Consider the following 21759-nt stretch of genomic DNA (forward strand, 5'->3'; position numbering starts at 1 on the left):
AAGGCTTTTTTTTCCCCGTTAAAAATGATAATGTATTGTAAGGCATTTTTTTGTAATAAAAAAAAAAAAATGACAATGTATAGTAAGGCATTTTTTTGTAAAAAAAAAAAAAAAAAAAAAAAAGGCCATGTATAGTCAGCCTTTTTTCCCATGCAAAATAATGTCTCATAAGCCTTTGTGTTTTTTTTTGTTTTTTTGTTTTTTGCAAAAATGGCCATATATAGTAAGGCTTTTTTTCCATTGAAACCCACCATGTATAGCAAGGCATTTAAAAAAAAAAACGTATAAACAGGCTTTTTTCCCCATTTAAAATGACAATGTATAGTAAGGCATTTCTTTCTGTTAACATTCAGGTATAGTAAGGCATTTTTTTTCGCTAAAAATGTATGTTAAAAACATGTATATAGTCAGGCATTTTTTTGCCCCCCCCCAAAAAATAAAAAACTGGTAAGGCATTTCATTCGCAAAAACGCCATGTATATTAAGGCATTTTTAGTTGTATAAATTAGTGTATTAAGGCTTTTTATCCCCCCCCAAAAATGACCAGGTATAGTAAGACATTTTTTGTCGCAATAATCATCCATGTGTAGTAAGTGTTCTTTCCTGGTAAAAAAGCGGTTTAAAGCTTTTTTCTGTTAAAAATAACCATGTAAGGTATTTTTTTTCATATGACTGTCACTCATAAGGCATTTTTCACAAAAAAATTTGCACTTGCAAAAAACGACCATGTAGATTCAGGAAAATAATGAGCATTGTCTGGCCTTTCTTTTTTTGGGTAACATTGCAACCATATCACAAACATTTAAATACATAAATTAACCATGTATTTGTCCATCATCCATAAAACAAAATAAGCAGTCAACGTACAAAAGTACACATTTTTCATTCGTTTAAAGACACTTGAAAGGACACAATTTCATAGAAAATGCATTTATTATACATTTTAAATAGCCCCAAGAAACAAATCTGTTTTTTTAGCATTTTCCATAATCCCATCAGGATTACATTATTAGACACACCATCTGTGAACTACGTTATGAACTTAGTAACTTGTGAGCAGTCAAATGAGCTTTTTTGTAATTGGGTCCATTTTGTACTCTACGTAATGAAGTGTCCATTAAGCGAATATTGTCAGTGCAGCAGCTTACATCTTACAAGCGCCAGGTTGTCACACTTGTTTTTTTGACGCAACCAGTCTCGCTGAGGTTACCCATCATGCATCGCATCCCGGCAAACGCAATTAGGAGTCATTTCGCCGGGCTGCGCTCACTGCTCCTGCGTCCCCCAGGAGATGTAGTCCGGCCTGGTGGCGGCGCTGTACTCGTCCACCAGCTGCTGCACCACCTCGCGCGAGTTGTCCAGCTCGTCAAAGTTGTCCTGGAAGATGTCCTCCTTGCGAAACTGCTCCAGGAAGGCCTCGCGCTTGCGCAGCTTGTCGTACTGCCGGCACGTGCGCTCGAACAGCTGTCGGGAGACACGACCACACTCGGCTTTTCATCTGCTTGCTTCGTGCTAAACGGCGACGATGTTGCGCTTACTAGATTCTTTATCGACTGTGAATATTAGTGCCGTACTGATGAGCCGAAGGAGTTGTGAGGTTTGCTTTTTTATGTTTTTGACTAACCCTCACCCCCCCACTGCCGTACTCATTGAGGCGAGACTCACTGAGGAGATGCTGGTGTGATTGGCCATCATCAGGCCGCTGACGCGGTGGGCGGACGGCAGGTATGGAGACTTCCTGGACAGCGCCACCTGGATGCTGGCGGGACCCCAGGGGATGAAACTGGCCAGTTTACGCTCACGGATCCTCTGGAGGCTTTTGTGCACCTGCAGAAAAAAAACAAAAAAACATTCAGTTTCAATTATCATATATAACAGGGGTGCCTCTACTTTTTTGGCCAGCAAATTGGATGCTGAAAAAGTTATGATGTCTCCATTTGATTCAATTTAGAGTGCACGTCTTCCATTTGACTCGTTTATTAATCGCCATCTTTTGGCATATACACACGCTCATAAACTTGGCGGAACACGAATGGCGCGCAACTTTGGATATTTAAAATGAAGTCGAGCTGCGCGAGGAAAAGTAAAACAGCGGCTTTGAGCGCGTTCAGTCATACGGCGTTCACTGACCGTCCACAATGTGGGAAGTCTGAAACCCACAACAAATATACAAGTTAGGGATACATACGGTAAAAGAAAATAGCAGAATTCGACCCTAAAACCAAGGCTGCGTCCTATACTAAACAAACCTGGACTAAAGCCTAACAAAGTCACTAAGTGAAAAATAAAGGGGTCCCCACAAATGCAGTAAAAACGCAGAGTCTAAACCCCGCCCCAGAGCGTAAGGCCTTGGCGTACCTGAGTGGGGTCCACCTCCCCCTGGATGATGTTGAGGATGGCGATGTAGCAGTGGCTGGGCTGGCGCTCCCGGCCCGTGGACACCATCACGTTCTTGGGCTGCAGGAGCCTCCTCATCACGTCCAGCACCGTGGTCTTCCTCACGCTGGCCACCGATTGGTCGGTGGTGAGCGGCGTGTAGCCCGTCATCAGGAAGTGGAGGCGCGGCGTGGGGATGAGCGAGGCGATGAGGCCGATGAGGTCGTTGTTCATGTAGCCCGGGTAGCGCAGGGTGGTGGTGCTGGCGGACATGATGGTGGACACCTGCGAGGTGGCGCGAATGGGCAGGGGGCGGGGCCAAAAACAAGAAATGCTCTCACGCTTCAATTGTGAGCAGGGGGAGATGCCGCTAGCAAATATCGCTCAATATTTTGCCACTTATTTCTTTTGCTATCGGTCCTAAAACGAGTTTGGTCGCTTTTATTCTCTATAGTTGGTTTATTTTAGTTTATTTAGCCGCTATCAAAGATTTTTAGAAGCCAACATTCGATATACATTTAGAATTTTTTTTTATCAATTCAGTGTTTTATCACTTTTTTTGTTTCAATTCAGTTAGTTTTGATTAGATTTTCAAACAACTTTGTTAGTTTTAAGTCTCTTGAAAAAGTTTTCAGTTCAGTTTTTCTCCACTAGCAAATATTTTTAGGATCCAAAACTGATTCAGTTAGTTTTAATGAGATTTTAGAACACGTTTGTTCGTTTTTATCCCCTTGAACACGCGTCATTTTGAATCATGAATAATGAAAGGGGTGCGGGTCTCCCGCTCACTCACCAGCTGGTTGATTTGTGAGAAGGACGGGTTCTGGATGTGCAGCCGGTCTGTGGCGATGCGGTTCAGCGCCGTATTGTCTAGCACCACCTGATGAGTGACACGGGATAGATGTCAACACAAAGGCCCGCAAACATGGCTGATGGGTGAATCAAAAAGGTCGAGCTGACAGAAAAATATCGGCGTCATAAACTTTGCACGATATCAATTATACAAATATATCTTTACAGAGAGCCAATACATATTCTATATCTTCTAAGTGATTACCAAATGAATCGACAATTATTTAATTCCCACGTAATGGTCTCGAGTCATCGCTTAAAATTGTTCAAATCCTTTGATTACAGCCTCTCAACAGGAAGTAATGAAGAGTAAAGCTTTTTATACAATTTTAAGCAAAATAAAATTTTATCAGACATTCAATGATATAGTCAATTGAACAATTAATTGTAAAATATTCAATAGTGACAGGCCTACTTTCTAAAGCTGATTGAATAAACAGTATATTGGTCAAACGCTGACCCCAGGTGGACAAGATAGGCACAACAGATGGAGCAGCACAATGGCCACTGAGAAAAAATCTATTTTCTAATTAACTTGAGCGTGCTCGTCTTTGTGTACACCTAGTATTAATTTAAATTCACATATACTTCAATTATTTCTAAAAATGTGGTAATTTTGTGTGTAGAATTAGTTTACATTTTAGTATTACCCATATTATTGGATTTTCTATGACAGTTCTGTTGTCCTAAGCATACCAAATGTAAATGGAATGCAACGTTTAAATGTTAGTTAGGCGTTGCCTAATATGCTAACACTCAGAAAATTTTGAAGAATATCCCTTACAGTCATTTGTTCAGGTACGTAGTGTAAATAAAAACATCGTTTGGACTTGCTCATACTAAATTTACGCTCGCGTGCAGACGGGCGCATCTGATTCCAACAGTATTTAACCTAGCGGTAATCACATGAACTCTTGTTTTTTCAACCTGCTGGGAAAACGCCAATATTGCGTCATCGTTCATCTCACCACGCAGTCCGCATTCTGCGTGAGCCTCTTGAGGGTCAGCAGCGAGTTGTACGGCTGCACCACCACGTCGCTCATTTCGTCCTGGTTGGGGAACACCGAGTAGGTCTGAACCAGCTTCTTCGGGTACCTGATGAGAAAACCGGGACCCTTGTAAGGACGCTAAATTTCACTTCTATCCTTAACACGTACGGGCGCTTTTGGACCTGTCGTTTAGCTTCTCCAGCAGGTAGGAGCCCAGACCCGAGCCCGTCCCCCCAGCGATGGAATGACACAGAACGAAGCCCTGCAGGGAAATATGGGAGTTGCGCCCAAAGCGCCAGCAGGTTTATTATCACACGTGGAGCATGGCAAAAAAAAAAAAAAAATGTACACAAACACCCTCCCTGTAATACCGGCCTTCTACTTGGGACTTAGCTATTAGCGCCGCACTCATTACACACCACTCCCTGCCAACATACACACGCTCGTTGGGCCACGCCTACCTACCCCTTTCTCCCCCGCGCGCGCGCACACACTAAACGATGGTGATGTGGGGTCGAGAATGCGAGCGTCTTACAGGAATTGCAGACATTAGTGAGGAAATGGCTGTTATTTCACAAGGCGGGCTGCTAAAGAAAGCACGGGAAAAACAGCTAAGAATAATAGTAGTAATAGTAGTTGAAAATGGAAACAACCACGCCAGAAAGCTGCCATTACAACAACGTCCTTTACTGGAAAACTTTTTCAACTTGATTGAATCGGTCGACGATTTTCTCAGTCACAAATGTATGATCATATTTCATCCCCACACACGATGATGATTTCACACATATATATTCCAGTGCTATAATTTGTCCTGTACTACTTTCACAGAGCACCAATTATTGATTATCAAATTAATTGATAAATGTTTTTGATAATCGATTGGTGGAGCCCTTGTTTAATTTAAAGTATTTTTTTAAATTAAAAGATTTCTTTGGACTTAAATTGCTTTTTACTTTGGAAAACAACAAGCATCAATTTTGCCAATTTTCTGACATGATGTACCGAATGAAGATGCCCCTCATAATTTAGATTCATGGATTTATATATTTTTTACAATGAAGGCAAAAAATAAGAGCCTATTATCAATACAAGGAAGGAAATTAAAATTGGTTACTATATACTAGATGCTGACATTTTATTGGGAATTGGGATGAGAAAAAAAAGGGGCAAAGTAGCTAACCTCTAAAATGGAAGCACTATGGGAGTGGGATTCATTCTGAAAAAAAGTAGGATGAGATACGATAGCGTGTGTGTGTGTGCTTTTTTATTTCAAACTGTAGGACAGGACATGATGTTTTATTCTTGGGGGTTGGGTGGAGGGGTGAAATGGGACCGGAGTGAAAATGCATTCCCGTTTCATTCTTTACTAAACTGCAGTTTACTGTAAAGTGAGTTGTTTAAAGGTGATAAAAACAATCCCAATGACATATGCTACGTTTTTACAAAGTCCAGACCTTCACTTATTTATGCATTTTGTGATTTTCTTTCTCAAGCGCTAAGGTAAGGAGGGTCTGAAAATGACTGGCAACTTGCCTCTAGACTGTCGCTGCCATCTGCTTCACGGTCAATGATGTCAAAAATGTCCTCCTGGAGTTTTTTCCCCTGCAGAAAGAAGATAAAAAAATCTTGGATGTGTAAACTATTTTCTTTGATGGCTTATAGACAATGTAATAAAAGGAGTCACCTGTGAGTAACCGCTGGCCCAGTTGTTCCCGGCCCCTCCGCCATGCTCGGACAAATAGATATTCTCGGGGTTGTACAGGTTGGCGTAAGGAGAATTGAGGATGGAGTGGATCACTCGGGGTTCCAGATCCAGGAGGACCGCACGAGGGATGTAGTGCTCATCATCGGCCTGCAGACACAAAGTGGCTTCATTGGGAACTAATTATTATGCAAAATAAAGTAACAGTGTACTTTCATTTCTTAACTCCTACAACAGGTGTCCCAGTAAGGAACTAAAGTGTGTGTGTGTGTGGGGGGGAACCATTAAGTACGTTTGGTTAGCGCCATGAGCGATCATTCAGTCTCCTCTGACGCCATCCACTGGAGTATTGTGTCATTGCACACGGGCAACACTATTTATAGCTGCACAACATTTTAGGCGCCGCATATATAAACACCAAAAAAAGATAACGCCACGATTTCCATGTTAGATGCGCAGCTCGTACCTGATAGAAGAAAACATCTTTTCTGTCGGTCCCTTCGGTGGCAAATTCCTCGACGATGCCCTCTGGACTGATGCCATGCTCTGCACACAACTGCTTCCAAAACTCGAAGCCAACTGCAAATAACACGGAAGAGCAAATGCGACATTTAAAACATCCTTAAATAGTTCCAATTAATAGTAGTTTGGATTTAACGTTTTGCACGGATGCAACGACATCAATTCGCCTAATATGCACGGAAAGCTTGTGAACCTCTATGAAAGCAGAAGTTAAACCCATATTACAACTTCGTGAAGCTTTCACGTTAAATGTTAACAGAATCGATGACAATATTTCGCTGACGTCAAAGCATGACAATAAGAGAAAGACCGATCTGTGCAAGCTAACCCAAATGAACGTAACGGCTATGAAGTAGCACGCACGTAAATTGACGTATTTTTTTTACACGTACTTTGGTTTCCGCACTGCCCAAGCTGTAGCGTTATGATTTCCCGAGGCATCTTGCAGTTTAAGGTGGCGTTTTATTTTCTTTGTGTGCTAGCCGCCTGCCTATTTTGCTAGCTTGCTAGCCAGTGCTAGCCTGGTTCCCGCTTGGTGCACCGCTGGTTGTGACGCTCGGAACGGACTTCTTCGTCTGTTTGTTTGAGGTATTAAAGGTAACACTGCCATCGAGAGGTGGATTTTGGTATAACGAAAATAATAGCATGCGTTTAGAAAATAATTTGTTTTGTGTGATATTAATTGTACACGCAATTGACGCGTAGAATGCGTCAATTGGCGCATTGTATATGAACGCTATATATGAACTATATATGAACGTTTTTGGATGGATATTCCCTAGTAACGCGGCCCACGGTTAGTTTGGTGTCCATTGTACAGTACAGTACAAAGCAAAGTGGCGATATTTTACCGCTGTTTCTCGATCCTAGGTGAGATTACAGTGTTTGAAAAGACTTAAATAAAAGTAATGTTTTGTAATTAACGTTACATTCACTGATCACTAGCGAAATCTATACTCCAAGGATATTCCGAGGAATTTCAGTGTAATATCAGAATAAATGCCAATTACATAGCATTTTACATTTGATTTTAGTATTAATACTAATTCATTACAAGCAACGTAACAACCCCAAATTTCCCGAATTGTCATTTGCCCGTAAACGTAGACTTTTTAGTTGAAATCATCACAATTCCTATAAACTTGAACGTAACATGCCACTTTTGTCCCTGCGCATTCTGATTGGACGATAAAGGGCTCAGAAAAACAGGTTACGCCATATTTGCAGTTCAGCAACGAAACCTCCTACGTGCGAAAATGTCCAAATAGTAAGTGTCAGCTCATTCTTCACACTTTCCACAATGGCTTCGATAACATTAAGTCCCCTAAAATTGCCGAGCGGCTTCTCTGCCATACTATTTGGGCGATATAGCTCTTAAAACCCGCTCGCTGCGCTCTGGCTGCTTATCGTCTACGAACACGCGCCCAGCTCTTCTTCGCTGCACGTAAACTGTATTTTTTTTTTCTTCTGCCACATTTGCGCCGAAAGATGGCTCAAACGGAGGCAATGGAAGACGCGGCGACGGCGGACGGCGCCGGTGGTAATTCGAGTTCCAGTGCTGCTGGCCTCCGAAGTCCACCGAGCTCCAGCGAGAGGGACGCTCAGGTGCGGGCGGTCAAGGCGGCTCTGCTGTCCCGGCTGGGGCCCTACGAACCGCTGCTCACTTACCTGCAGTCGGTTCTGGTGTGGGAGAGACCCATCCAGTGTCTGCTGTTCTACGTGCTGATTAATGTTGTCTTCTGGTGAGATTGCAAGCGCTCTGCATGATTTATTCGAGACTTTTATTTTAAAACGCCTTTTCAAAGATTTCAATACTCACATTTGAGTTTATGCATGAAAAAATGTGATTATTCTTATGGGTGTAGTTAACGCTGGAGTAAGAACGACCCAATAAATGTTAAGTATATGTGAAATACATATCGTCATATTTAACCACCAAATGGCGCAGAAATACCCAAATAGAATCCGCACCATTAACTGGTGTTATTTTAAGAACCATCCATATCGCTCTGAGATGTATCAAGTACAGTATTTTGCAGAACTTAATTAGCGACGCGAAAGGGGAAATATTGTTATTGAAGGTTGATAACACTGTAATGTAAACAACAGAATCTTGTCCGAATGAGTAGCATTATTGTTGAGTTTTTAACATTTTCTGATTGGCGAGTACAATACAAGGTGATCCTGTTTTAAAATACTTATTTATATTTATTCATACGTTGCAATATTTAAATACTTATTTATATTTATTCATATGTTGCAATATTTTTTCCTCTGTGTGTGTGTTCTGTGATGTATGGAGCTAGCAGTACATTATAAATTGCAAAGATGGTGGTGAACCATGAATTAATTAAATCCCAAAGACATATTGTTACTTTTTTTTTTTCAAGAGTCCAGACAATCAATCCCAGGTATTTTTTTTTCCTTTTGTTTTTAAGGTGTTTGGCCAACAAAAGGTCTATAAATGACTGGTGAACTTTGGATACTTGAGTATAAAGTAATAAAGACATTGATTGTTTTAGGTAATAACTACTAAAATGTAGTAAAGTACTAAAATTGATTTAGGTATTTCAGTACTTAAGCAATAGACTTCTTTAAAGTATTATACAGTATATTGATTTCTTCTTTATTTAAATACTTAAGTCCTAAGTTAAAAAACAAAATCTCTGTGTCTTTGGGAGTGGATGAATCTGTCATGCTGAAGTTGATGCTACGACAATAAATTGTCACGCAAAATCATTTTTAAAGATCAAAGTAGTTGGAAATAGTTCAAATTTCAATTGAAATATTCAATCTGAAAAGAAACAAGAACCTAGATTTAATTGCCATACATAAAATAATGCGTACAACACATTAATAAGCATCTCAAGTACTATGCCCCCCCAACTAATGTCTTTAGATAAAAAAAAAAAAAAAACTGCGATAAAGGGTTGCGGTATTAAATTACCGCTCCATGTATGAAGGTAGAAGTTCCACTCTTTTATACCAATGTCTCTTGTCAGTTTAATTATGAATAATTTAACATCCCAGTGGCAACAATCCCCCGTGGTGCACACCTCAACTCTGCTTCGGAAATGAATTAGCATTTCTCTAGGAAACCAATTTCCATATTTTAGACTTTTTTTTTTTCTACGGTTCCTACAGTTAAGATTAAAGGTCATTTCTCGACTTTAAAAATGCCTGCGAGTATGATTATGAAATCATTTTAATCGGCGTTAAATCCGAGTGCGTGGTTCGGTTGTTTGTTTGACCCTTAGTGTGTAAATCTAATTTTCCAGATCTTTGCACTTTGCAGATCACATGGCTAACCTCGATTACAGGCCTTATTATGCCAACAAATTCTTTGTCAGATTAATCTGCCAGCTTTTGCGGCGTTATTGTTGTGTGGCAAAAACAACCACAATAATAATCATATTGTCATAATGTCTTGGAGCAGAAATGATGGCGTATAAAAGAGTTTATTGTTGGGAGTCTTACATAAAGGTCTTCTAACATTTGGCACAATCGTCTTTTCATCGGGTGGACGTTCTGTTCTCCCGTAGGTTCTTCGCGCTGACGTCCCTGCGTATGTTCTTCCTGCTGGCGTCCGGCCTGCTGGTCTTGGTCTGCATCGACACATGGAACAAGATCTGGCCCAGGCTCAGGGGTGCTTACAATTACTATGCCAACATGTACAATCGCTGTTCTTGTCATTATGTGTGAGAAAACCCAAGAGATGAGCCACCTGCTGCCCCCCTCCCCAAACACTGGACTCCACAAGGGATTTGTGTGTCACCTCCAGCAGTAATCTCCCATTCTTATTTGTAACCGCGCCTCTCGTAGCGTCCTGATCTTGACAAGCGACGCAGACGAGGCTGCAGACTGGTGCCTGGGAGATTAATCGGGCCTATTTTTGGATGGGAGAGAAATGTAACGTCAACAACTGGATCAGCAGTCAATGTGCACAATGCTCCAAAGTCAATATTTATTTGGAAAGCCGCAATGGGCAAGATGGGCTTGTAATTTTTAGATGCTCAAAGGGGAACTCAACCCAAAAATTGTCTTTCCATCAAAGTTACATGGGGCCCTTCTAGTCCAAACATGGCATTCAGGTGAACTCATTAAGTGCCAGCCAGCCAGCCCTTTTTTTTTTTTAGACACACCTTTATCCTAACACTTGAAACATTAAGAACTCATCATTTTTAGACCCTTCAATATCCTAACGTTTTGGTCATTTTGCATCAGAAATTGGAACATTTTTGAACAAAAAAAATGTCTGGGATTGAATGAATAAATATTTAAGCAGCTAAATCCACTCATTTTTATACATTTATCAAGGCCGTGAGTGAACATGGGACTTTTGGAAATCAGACTTTAAAAAAGCACAAAAACTTTTTTACAAAGCAAGTTTTGTGGATTGAATGAATTAAATCCTTAAGGGGCGGCCACTTTACCACTTGCCGACCAATAAAAATGACATCGCGCGCTCAGGGCCGAGGTAACGACCAATCGGCTTTCAAACGGCATGTGAAGTATTTCGGAAGACAGGTGAGCCGTCATTAACTGAGGCCATTTTGTCGATAGCATGTCAAATTAATTTGAAAGCTGAATAAATGAAACGGGGGCAGCTTCATATCAGTTCCGTTCCTTCAAGAAGTCAACTTGAAAGCAAATGAAAGTCATAGTCTAATGCAGTAATCAAAATTATGAAGAAAAACGCATGAACATTGGTATGGCGCATACTGTATATAAAGTAAGTCAAATATAGCATTACGCATATGCATGTTTAAAACTGCTTTTAATGTTTTTATTCTCTTTGCAGTCAGAAACCAGGATGAATCTGACAGCGAGAGGTTGGTCACTTTTGCCACTTGGAGAGTCATTTGAAAAAAAATGGATGGCAAGATGTGGTATTGTGCTGTTTTCATGTTAGCTGGGGCTTGGTGCAGCCCGGCATCCTCAGCGTACCCGAGTTGTGCCACCACATGGCCGAAGCCTGGGTCAGCGCCGGGGTTCTTGCATCCAACCTGACGCACTTCAAACGACTCAATCCCGGAAGGGTGAGCACAATATCAGATATGGAAAAGGACAATTGTGCGCTTCCTGGAAACGAAAATGGGTTTGCTTTCCTTGTGCGTTCCAGTTTTGCATCCTTACCTGCTGCCTCTTCTTTTCATTGGCTATGATTGGACGATATGTCCCCGGGTTGGTCCTTGCCTACTCTGCAGGTAAGCCCAGCCAATAAAAAGCGACATGAAGAAAGCATAAAAAGATGACAGCAGGTTGAAGGCAATTTTTTTTTTTTTTTTGACAAATAAGTTGAAACTGGTGGTGCATGTGCCAAAATACTCACTTGTATCCATTGTGGCTAATTTACAACTACAAAAAATATATATTTAAAAATTTGGACTGCAGCTTTCGAATAGATTTGGTATTCGGTTACCATTAAACAATTTGAATTCTTAATAAAATATTTCTTTTTGGGTGAAAAACATTTATTTATGAATGAGACAATTTTTTTTGATGATCAATATTTTTCTTTAATTTTAATTAACTGCGCACTTCTTTCCTCAGACAAATCTCTCCCCATAAATTTTAGTCTAAGAGATGAATTTGCCGACTAAAACAATACATTTCAGGCAGCGTAATTTGTCGCATTGTTATATTTGTTTCAACGCTTTTATAACGGTGACCATTTTTTAGGTTTTGTGTTCACAAAATGTTAAGGTGCCTCAAGTGTTAAAATGTGATCAGTAGGAACGGCAATTGTGTCAGGTTGCCAGGATGAAAGTGTGCAAAGTCATTTACGTCTATCACGCCAGCCTATATGGAGCACTTCAGTGCGGCAAGCTAGCGGCCAATTTACACTACTTGTTGTCTTTGCCATAACGGAGCCCGACATACTCAAATTACTCAAAGAATTGTTTCAGACCAGGTAAAAATCCTTTCATTTCCCCGTTTAGTGTTGTTGACGCTCCTGGCCCCCCTAGCGGCGTACCACAGGGTTTTTCAGCGCATCTTTGTGAAGCTGGAACCGGTCCTGCAGAGGCTGGACTTCAGCGTTTGCGGATACATGATGTCCAAGCCGCTGGACAACCAATGTGAGGAGCGTCGTCAGCGCACGCTCCTGAATAGGAATGTGCTTTTTACAATTTTTTTTGTTACGGTCTCTGCAGTGCTGCGCTTGCCTCTGCATGGTGTCATCTCAGCTGAAGGCAGCGACAGCGAGGAGGAATTGGCAGCCTTCTGTCCTACGGTCGGTTTGTGTCACAAAAATGCACTTGCTGTGGCTATTTTTTTTTTTTTTGGTGGAATGAAAAGTCATAGCTAACATCACAAAAGACTTAAGATAAAGAGCAACAGGAATAGCCATTCAGATGTTTTAAGAGTCATTATTACTAGCTTTGGCATTATAACTGTCGTAGCAGTAAAATGAGAGTACCCACAATGTTGAATCATTTAAAAAAAAAAACGGAATTGTATACGTTACTGTCAGTTAAAATGGATTTGGGATTTGTGTAACTTATTCGCAGTGAATGAGATTTAACTCGATTTAAAATCTATAGGCGTCAATGGTAATGAACGTGTTAGTATGTGTGTCATCGTAGAAGAACATTTGATAGAATTATTTGGTTAAAAAAAAAATCATATCAGGTTCTTCAAAATTTTGCCAGAGCTGTATGACGTGGAGGATTGACTTCCAGGTGGAATGCTTGAATGATTGACCTCGTAGGCGAAGGTGTTTCCAAACTTTTGCTTGACAGGGATGAGTGTTAAGTTGTAATTTACAGTTCAGTTCCGCTCTTGTCTTCTCCAGTTCGATGACGTGGCGGCGGCAAAGGAACTCGCTCTGACTGACTCGGAGCACTCCGACGCTGAGATTTCCTACACCGACAATGGGACATTTAACCTGTCTCGAGGCCAGACGCCACTGACCGAGGGCTCTGAGGGTGAGTCGCAATCACGATATTGAGGAGGAAAAAAATAGTCTTCATGTCTTTTTTTTTTCCTTTCTCCAAATCAGATCTGGACAGACACAGCGACGCCGAGGAATCTTTCGCTCAGGATCTCCCAGACTTCCCTTCCATCAACCCGGACGCCACCATGATGGACGACGACGACGACACCAGCATCGGGCTGCCCAGCCTGGCTTTATCCGGGCCGCAGAGTCAGCGTGCCTCCGTACTGGACGTGGACGCTCACCTGGACTCGGACCAGGAGGAACTCGACGCCGAAATGTCCCACAGCGGCCTGCCGCCCGCCTCCGACTTCATGGGCGACCTGGCGGGCGACATCGCCAGCAACATGATCCGGGCGGCGCTGGTGGGCGCCATGCAGCCTCGGCGACCGTCCGGCCAGCGCAGGCAAGCCCCCCCGAAGGCGGGCGCCCATCGCAACTACCGCAAGCAGTCCAGCTCAGAGCTGGACACGGACTTTGACGTGGAGGACTTTGAGATGCTAGATCAGTCCGAACTGAGTCAGATGGACCCCGTTGGAGAAGGCCAACGTAGAGCGAGTCAGGGCTCCAACTTTCTGTCCAGCCTGCTCGGTAAACCACAGTAACAAACAAAAAAAAAGCTACCATTTCATTGAGTTTGGAGTCTTAGATAGTAGCAGAATATATGTTCAAGTTCAATCCCTACCCCATTTGGACGACATCATTTTTGTCACTGTGATTGTCACGCAACAGCCATCGGATCGATTTAATAACGAATCACCAGCTTTTTCTTTTTTCCGAGGAAGGGAAAGGTGCGAGTTGCTTCATCCAAAATGCTGTTAATTAACTGTCGTCCTCTTTACCACAGAGGTTTAGACAAAAAAAGAGGGCTAACGAACCAGCACGGATCGAATCCGACATTCCCAATTTGAGCCATCCGTGTTGCTTTCCCAGGAGGTTGTTACCAGAGTTGTTGTGCTGCTGATGTTTAGTTCTCAGCCGTTCTCCAAAGTTGCTCATCTTTAGTTACAAGACAATCTAATTTGACATGAAAACATGCACTAGTTTCAAATGTTTATTCATCAAACAGATGAAATCGCCCAATATTTCACCGTAATCCTGTTACTTTTGTGTGGTTGTTTTTTCTGCGTGAATAAAACAAGGAGTCGATTTTTTTCCCTTTAAATGTCAACGTTTAAGCAGCCCAGTGTTAGTGAGACATGTTGATTATTTTTATAAGAACAATACGAACAATAGTTCATAGATTTGTTTGGTTTCCAATATTAAAGTATTCTAGTTGGTAAATGTGGCCCATAAATCTTGTGAGTATGCTGTGACTTTACGATGAAAATATGACTTGGTCATCCATACAGTACAGTTAAATGAGCCACGGTTAAGGTTTTATCTGACATTTAGACTTTTACCATGTGGTTTTGAAGAGGAAGATCACATTTCTGTGAACATTCTGCACAGTAAAAAAGCTGGATTCACTTTACAAAGAACAATTGACCGTCTGCTCAGTTGTGTATTTTCTCGGCAATCGTTTTATATGTTTTGATGTGCAAATTATTGAATAAACTTTTTAACAATGTTTTTTTTCGTGTGTTGTGTGTGACAAACAACAAAAAACTGAAACGGCTTAATTCACTTTACACACGTGATAAGCATACTGGACAAGTTGTTCAGTTGAATACATAGTTTTTTTTTTTCTCAGACAAAAGTTTTATGTGCAAATTAGACTTTTTTTGTCAAAATGCGAGAACCACAATACGGCAAACCCGGAAGTAACGTCTATCCGATTTGAACATTCACTCTTATATTTTCCGGTTCGTTTCAATGTTACTCCTCAATTTGAAAGTTACTAATATGACAAAAACAAAACAAAACAAAAACACTTCACGGTAAAGTCGCGGCGTGGTGGGCTAGAGAAATTTCCGCGCGTGTATCACAACGTAACAATAAACGATCTCTGTGACGAATCATTTTGCGCGAAACTCAAGTACGGAAAGAAAGCGGAAGTGACTGAGTACGAGTTGAAAATGAGTAATAAGGACAACAGTAAGTTATCACCTCGACCGTTCTCATTCATAACATGTCATTTTTTTTTATTATTTAACTAATTAAGTTTCTGCTAGTGTTAAAATGTTCGCCAGAAATCAATAGTCGACTAGTCTCTCATGCTAGCAAGCTATCCATGAGTTTCGATATCTCCGGAATCTAGCCGTCCAAAATTCATAGAGCGTACATTTTCATTATAGATAATGTCTAGATAATAATAAATGAACGTGAGTACGTTGTCATACACACAGGCGCCGCCGTCATCCTCGCCTACCTGAATGCCAAGAACCGTCCTTACAGCGCCCAGGATGTCTTCTGTAACCTACAAAAACAACACGGATTGGGCAAAACGGTTAGCTTGAGACATTGGAGAGAGACAACGTTGTGCTTTAAAACAACCAACAACTATGCTTTGTGTATTTTTTTTGTTTTGGTCACCAGGCAGTGGTGAAATCCATGGACCTGCTAGCCCTGGAGGGCAAGATAAAAAAGAAGACATATGGCAAACAGAAGATTTATTTTGCTGATCAGGTTGGTTGCATGCAAAAAAACAAACAAACCCGAAAAGAAGAACGTGAGCGGGATTTCTGAAACATTCTGAAACAAACAAAGCAATGTCTAAAGAAGTGTCATTCACGTGATTAATTTGCTGCGACCTTTCAGGTATTCACCTGTGTTGAGGCATCTCTCCATGTTGATCACAGTTCTTCTTCCCAGGCTCAGTTCAAAGATGTGAATGATGCAGATCTGAAGGCCATGGACGGTTGCATCGCAAAGCTCAATGAGGAGATGCAGGTCCTCAGCCAGAGCTGCAAACTGCTTGATGCAGGTACACTAGTCATTTTCTGTCCAATGCCATCGTTCTTTCATGTCAATGAGGAAAAGATGTCAACACTAAATGTTTTTTTTTTTCTAAGGAAAAAAGCTGTGCGTAGCAGAAAAAATATCCAATTGAAGTTTTTTTTTTTTATAGGATTGATTTTGTATATGTACAGTACATAGTTTTGGGTGAAAGAAACAATATTTTCTTGTATTGCAATGCTTTTTCATTTTGAAATTTTTAATATGTGGGAATTTTGGCTGGACTGTAATATTTTTGCCCTAAAAATGTGGAAAACTGCCATTCTTTCTACGATTTTAGTCCACTCCATATTCAAATTGGGTGGCCTATTCATAAAAATGGGATATTCATTCTCAGGAGAAAAAAAACACGTTTACTTAATTTAAATGTTAGCTTTGAATAAAAAACAAAAGGAGTTTAACGGCCAAACAAAAATATTGTGAACAACATTCTAAATGTGTCAACAGTACAAATATAAATCAACTTGATTATGTATTTGTTTTCTAATCAAAGCTACTTATAATAAGTGGATAGATATTAAGGGTCTCGTTGAATTCATAATTACTCAATACCAAGCATAGTGAAGTTTAATTAATAGAATTGTTTGCACTCTGTTAGCTCATTTTGAGTAAATGTGATGTTTTTTTCTTGGTGTAATTTTTCGGCCCAGTTAAAACAGATTTTTGACTTAAGATGTAGTCCAGTTAAAAAACAATCTTTGACGTCTATAGTTGTCATTAGCAGTGAATGAGTTAATGTTTTCACACAATTTGTGTGCGGGTATTTCATATCTCTTGCAATATACAAATTAGTTATAAAAACAGACACATTAGTATTTGCAGCTGAGATTTATTTATTTTTTGACTGGACTCCTCCCCCTTCATTTGTGAATCTAGAACTGAAGCAGCTCACCAACAGCCTTACGACGACGGAAACGGTGTCAGAGATCGCCAGGCTGAAAAGCGAGTGCTCCGAATGCGGCCAACGTCTGGACAAAATTAAGTCGGCCGCCAATCACGTCACGTCCGAGGAGAAAGACAAGGTTTCCAAATGATTTTTGAACCGCTGAATGCCTAGTAATTGAAATGTTCCACTTATGTTGTAGCTCTATCAGTGCAAACTATCAACAATTCTTTATTAAGATTTTGTCATTAATTTTATCAATAATTTTGGCTTTTCAGGTTTTGAACGAACACAATGTATATGTGAAAGAGTGGCGTAAGAGGAAGAGGCTGGTAATAATTTCAAGTCTTCTTAAGTATCTTCTTCCACACGGGGGCCACGTATAACTGAAGTATTTGCCTCCCCCCTACTCAGGCTTCGGAGATGATGGACACAATCCTGGAGGGATATCCAAAGAGCAAAAAACAGTTCCTGGTAGGTCAAATGAAGCTTGTTGATTGCCATCGTTCACCCCAGTGCAACTTATCAGCGTCATTGTCATTGCAGGAGGAAGTTGGCGTGGAAACCGACGAAGATCACAACGTGGTCGTGCCGACTGTTTGAACATACGTTTGCTGTATTTAAAAGAATCGACTACCCAACCTTGAGTTTGAATAGCGATTGTATATGTTGTATTTAGAATTTTTTTTTTTCTTTTGTTCATCGCGTTGTACATAAAAGCAGTGTTTATTTTCCCAATTTGCATTGCAAGCTTATTAAATGTTCACCATACATTATTTAATCAAAGAAAAATTGTTTCCTTATTGAACAACACCAAAAAAATGTAGACGGTTCATTATTTTATAAACTTTTATTTCACCAGGAACGCGTCAGATAAAGTATTCTGACCATGACAGAGTAGCAGCACATTGAAAAACAAGCTAACATTCAACACATCTAATCAGTAAAAAAAATATAAACCCTTATGCAGTATTTTGTCCAATTCTCTGATCTTTACATCAAAGACATTTCTAATCACAGGGAAACCATCGAAAGACACCGGGGAGCTGAAATTTCACCCAGACTATCAAACTACCAAGAGTGTGCCATCCCTGCGCTAAAACATTTTGCCAATGACGTGGAAGAAAATAATACAAATATGAACAATATATTGCACAAGGGTTAAGAGAACAATGTTACGGTTTGCTTAAAATAAATAAGAGGGCCAGTTCAAAAGCAACTAACAGACCAAAACACTGGACTAAATTTATAGGATTCGCAGCTACATAAAACAACTGCATTTGGATTGTTACAGAATGAAGCGTAGTCCAAGGACGGACGGACCCCTGAGGCACACCATTGGTTAGAGCATATATTTAAGTCTATCTGCGATATTTTTATTCAAACCACAACGTTTTTCAGAAAAGGAGAACTGAGAAGTCTTTGTTTCGGGACATTCATGAGCCATGCTGTCAAACGCTTTTGATAAAAGGCGGCTGACTGCATTGTTGCTCGTCAGTACGATCCTTGGCTACTTTAAAACTGCTTGCTTATCATTGTGCATTTACAGATAAGTAAATAAGACCAAAAAAAAAAGTATATCAAGTCATTTCTGGTGAAAGCCATGAAGTCATATATAAAAGTGCTAACTGTCATCGGGACAATTAGCTTCCCGTCATTTATTTACAAATCACCTGACAGACTAGCGCACTGCACTGGCAACCCAACCATCTTTTACTAGCTCGGCTACCTGTTTACAAGAAACCGCCGGGGAATTAGCCAGCTTCTGAGGTAGTATCAGAGGCGTAATGGCTATACCGTCTAGTTTCTAAGGAAAACGTCCCTTGTGTCAAAAGCCGCCGCAAATAATCATCTTGACAAGGAAACTACCCTGAAGACACTGCTTGGCAAAGTACTATCTGAACGAAACAGGTAAATAAACGTACGCTTTACGTCACGCCTCTGATGCACAAATTGAATTGGACTGCAGTGTGCAAGCGGCCTAGTAGAATTCTAGTGCTTGTATCTTGACACGTGGAAGTGACATTTATCACATGCGGACAATCTGTCCTGCAAAATGCTTTGAATTGTCCTGGACCAAGGCTACTCTTGGCGCCGAATGTACTGTACATTCACTGGCCACATTTGGCACATCTGCACATTTTCGGGAGATCCCCACAAACTAGCAAAACAAAAAAACGTAAGCATTGTGAGCCCTGAGCCAGAACTCGGCGCACGCGCTCAAAACATGTTGTTGCTCTCGATAACATCCTGAGACCTGCGTTTTGACAAAATCTGTTATCAGCTTTTTGAAAACGTCACTGTTTTGTCTAGTGACGCGTATGTCACGATTGTAAACCGGCTCGAATCGTCAAACATCAAGGTGTGCCCCGGCGGCGAAAATATACGCAATCGTGTGCTGTCACGGTCCGTATCAGTAGAGCTGCCCGTTGATCTGCCGCAACACGCTGCCGACAAATTCCTTCAGCATCTAAAAAATGGGGGGGGGGGGGGATCTAATGCAAGGTATTGCGAGGGGCTGGCGCAGCGTGTGCGGCGGACGTACCAGCGGCTTGCAGTGTTCCTCGATCCAGTTGATAACGCTGGCCGACAGCTCTTGGAAGTTGTTGACGGACACCGAGCTGCTGAAGGAGTAGAAGAGCGAGTCCATGATGCTCTGGAAGATGTCGAACTTGATCTGGTCCGACACCTGATCCGCGCCTTGCTGCGGATGGTTCTGGTACGCCCTCACAATCTGCTCGTAGTTTCTATGAAGAGATGTATTTAAAAAAAAACTACCACGGTTCCTCAAACAGCAGCCATCATCCCAAGTTAGGTTTCAATAAAACTCACGTTTTCATGATCTTCAACGCCGTCACCTCTTTCCTTAGGCGGGAAACTTCTTCTTCCTGCTTCTTCTTTTCTTTATGAAGAAACTTGATGTATTCGATGGCTGCACACAGAAAGGGTTTGGAGTTTGCCGCCTGCCTTGTGAAAGCCTCCCGGTCGGCGGCGTCTTACTTTTCTGTAGGATGGTAGCCTTGCTGATCTTCTGAGCTCCCACCGCAAATTCAGATTGCTGGCAGGTGGGCACCACCGACTGCAAGTCATCGTAGCCTTTCTGGAGAGGGACATGAAGCGTAGTAAGATCTCAAGGCGCGAAACGGGTCAAGTTTAGTGCGGAGATGTCACCTTGATGGCGTCGCGCCGCTTCTGCTCGGCCTGCGTGTGCGCTTGCCTCCGACGATCTTTGTAGGAGTTCTTGTAGGACGTCTCGTGCCGGCAGTCGCTGTCCTCGTCATCTGATTTACACGGACTGGGTTTACGTACCGTACATTTACCACCGTCACATAGTGCATTTGCTTATTAGAATGAAAACGGTTGTATTTCTGTCTTTCAACAGCAGTCGGTGCAATCTGCGTTTTCATTGGTCTGTCACTATTGAATCTTTAAAATCCGTTATCCTATCGATTATTCCATATAATAACTAGTAATCACCCCCACATTTTAATTATTATCTACTAAGGTTGAAGGGAGTGGATGAATTACTCCTTATCTTCGATACATATTTATTATTTTATTAGACACAAACAAAATTAGCCAATGCAAACTGGTTAGCAATCACAATTAGCAACAGCATGCTAGCAATTACATTTAAAGTCAACAAACACTAGCGCCCTTGCTGCTATTACAATACTGCTTTTATTGATATATCATTCAGGGTGGAGTTCTGAGGCATACTTTTTTGGTCAACCTGTTTTTAGTTGACTCACCCCGTTTGGTCAACTTTTTGCCCTAGCCCTGGTCCAAACATTCACTGGCACTGACGGTTATGCTTGTCATCTAAGTTTTTCAACCAAGGCCAAGGCAATTCAAAATCTTGCTTTTTTTGAGTTTCTCCCCATGAATTTGTGTATTTGTTGCATATACATTTGTCCAATATTGCCGATGGTTTCAATGTTTCACAACAATTTTTTATTCTCCCCAAATCGCCCAGTTCAGTCTCTCAGTGTGTGGAGACACCTAAGAAAAAGCCCCTGACAGAAGGAACACCTGTGTTTGGTACTGAGGAGGCACTTGTTGAGCTGATGCTGTTAGCCCTTGACACCACGCTTCCCGTCCTGGATGCGTCAGCAAAGAGACCTTCGACAAAGTACATCGTTCAATCATATTCATCATTATCATTAACTCTTTCATGAGGCCAAGTCGTGGGGAGCGATAAACTCACCTGGGTCAAAGACGGCATCGGCGAACGCCGCGTCCGAGTGCTGAGCCGTCACCAGGCAACACAAGACGGAGAGAAAGAAAGAGGGGACAAAAGTGAGTCGCCGTAAAAGTACTGGCCTACATGAGGAAAATGACGCTCAGAGCACCCACTGTGCGCTCACTTGATTACTTCTTTTCACGGATGCACAAGACCACAATTGTGTTTGCTGTTTGAATCAGGACACCGCCACACAATAGTTAAGCTACATGTGCTCAATACTGCCCGATCATGTTCTCTAACATATTTAAAAAAAAAAGGTAGGGATGCAATACATTGGAATTAATTTTGACTATCACAAATGGTGAGATTTGGTTGCCAACGATTATTTGGCTACATGAACCAACCTGTTCA

General features: G+C 41.3%; 4 protein-coding genes across 7 annotated transcripts in view; 2 read left to right on the forward strand and 2 right to left on the reverse strand.

Annotated features, from left to right (window-relative positions):
* Positions 1–914: 914 nt before the first annotated feature.
* Positions 915–7015, reverse strand: tubg1 (tubulin, gamma 1). Its single transcript, XM_088437061.1, has 10 exons — positions 6837–7015; positions 6389–6501; positions 5905–6072; positions 5754–5822; positions 4400–4479; positions 4197–4323; positions 3170–3256; positions 2359–2661; positions 1666–1827; positions 915–1464 (listed from the first exon to the last, which is right to left on the reverse strand). The coding sequence occupies exons 1-10, from the start codon at positions 6883–6885 to the stop codon at positions 1267–1269; spliced, it is 1356 nt and encodes a 451-aa protein (XP_088293187.1). The 5' UTR covers positions 6886–7015; the 3' UTR covers positions 915–1266.
* On the forward strand, positions 6878–14951 carry retreg3 (reticulophagy regulator family member 3). Of its 4 annotated transcripts, XM_088437056.1 has the most exons (11): positions 6890–7041; positions 7639–7711; positions 7933–8186; positions 9987–10090; positions 11246–11276; positions 11357–11483; positions 11567–11651; positions 12387–12524; positions 12600–12679; positions 13241–13373; positions 13448–14951. In XM_088437056.1, exons 3-11 carry the CDS (start codon positions 7933–7935, stop codon positions 13984–13986), a joined length of 1491 nt encoding a protein of 496 aa, XP_088293182.1. In that variant the 5' UTR covers positions 6890–7041; positions 7639–7711; the 3' UTR covers positions 13987–14951. The 4 variants fall into 4 exon arrangements, with proteins under 4 accessions (XP_088293184.1, XP_088293182.1, XP_088293186.1 ...); XM_088437058.1 differs by lacking the exon at positions 7639–7711 and having other exon boundaries at positions 6878–7041; XM_088437060.1 differs by lacking the exon at positions 7639–7711 and having other exon boundaries at positions 6898–7032.
* A 211-nt stretch (positions 14952–15162) lies between these two features.
* Positions 15163–17922, forward strand: psmc3ip (PSMC3 interacting protein). The gene is made up of 8 exons (XM_088437457.1): positions 15163–15418; positions 15670–15770; positions 15860–15949; positions 16136–16247; positions 17156–17301; positions 17441–17494; positions 17577–17636; positions 17709–17922. The coding sequence occupies exons 1-8, from the start codon at positions 15400–15402 to the stop codon at positions 17763–17765; spliced, it is 639 nt and encodes a 212-aa protein (XP_088293583.1). The 5' UTR covers positions 15163–15399; the 3' UTR covers positions 17766–17922.
* A 71-nt stretch (positions 17923–17993) lies between these two features.
* Positions 17994–21759, reverse strand: part of mlx (MAX dimerization protein MLX) — a 4818-nt gene continuing 1052 nt past the window's right edge. Inside the window, exons 2-8 of the mRNA XM_088436759.1 lie at positions 21370–21409; positions 21195–21284; positions 20334–20443; positions 20163–20262; positions 19995–20094; positions 19708–19909; positions 17994–19632 (exon numbers count right to left, since the gene is read on the reverse strand). Coding sequence (XP_088292885.1) covers positions 19576–19632; positions 19708–19909; positions 19995–20094; positions 20163–20262; positions 20334–20443; positions 21195–21284; positions 21370–21409 — 699 coding nt within the window. The 3' untranslated portion in view covers positions 17994–19575. The remainder of the gene's footprint in view (positions 19633–19707; positions 19910–19994; positions 20095–20162; positions 20263–20333; positions 20444–21194; positions 21285–21369; positions 21410–21759) is intronic.

The sequence above is a fragment of the Hippichthys cyanospilos genome, chromosome 16 (assembly GCF_059441005.1).
Source record: "Hippichthys cyanospilos isolate Australia breed blue-spotted pipefish chromosome 16, RoL_Hcya_1.0, whole genome shotgun sequence".
NCBI classification, from domain to species: domain Eukaryota; kingdom Metazoa; phylum Chordata; class Actinopteri; order Syngnathiformes; family Syngnathidae; genus Hippichthys; species Hippichthys cyanospilos.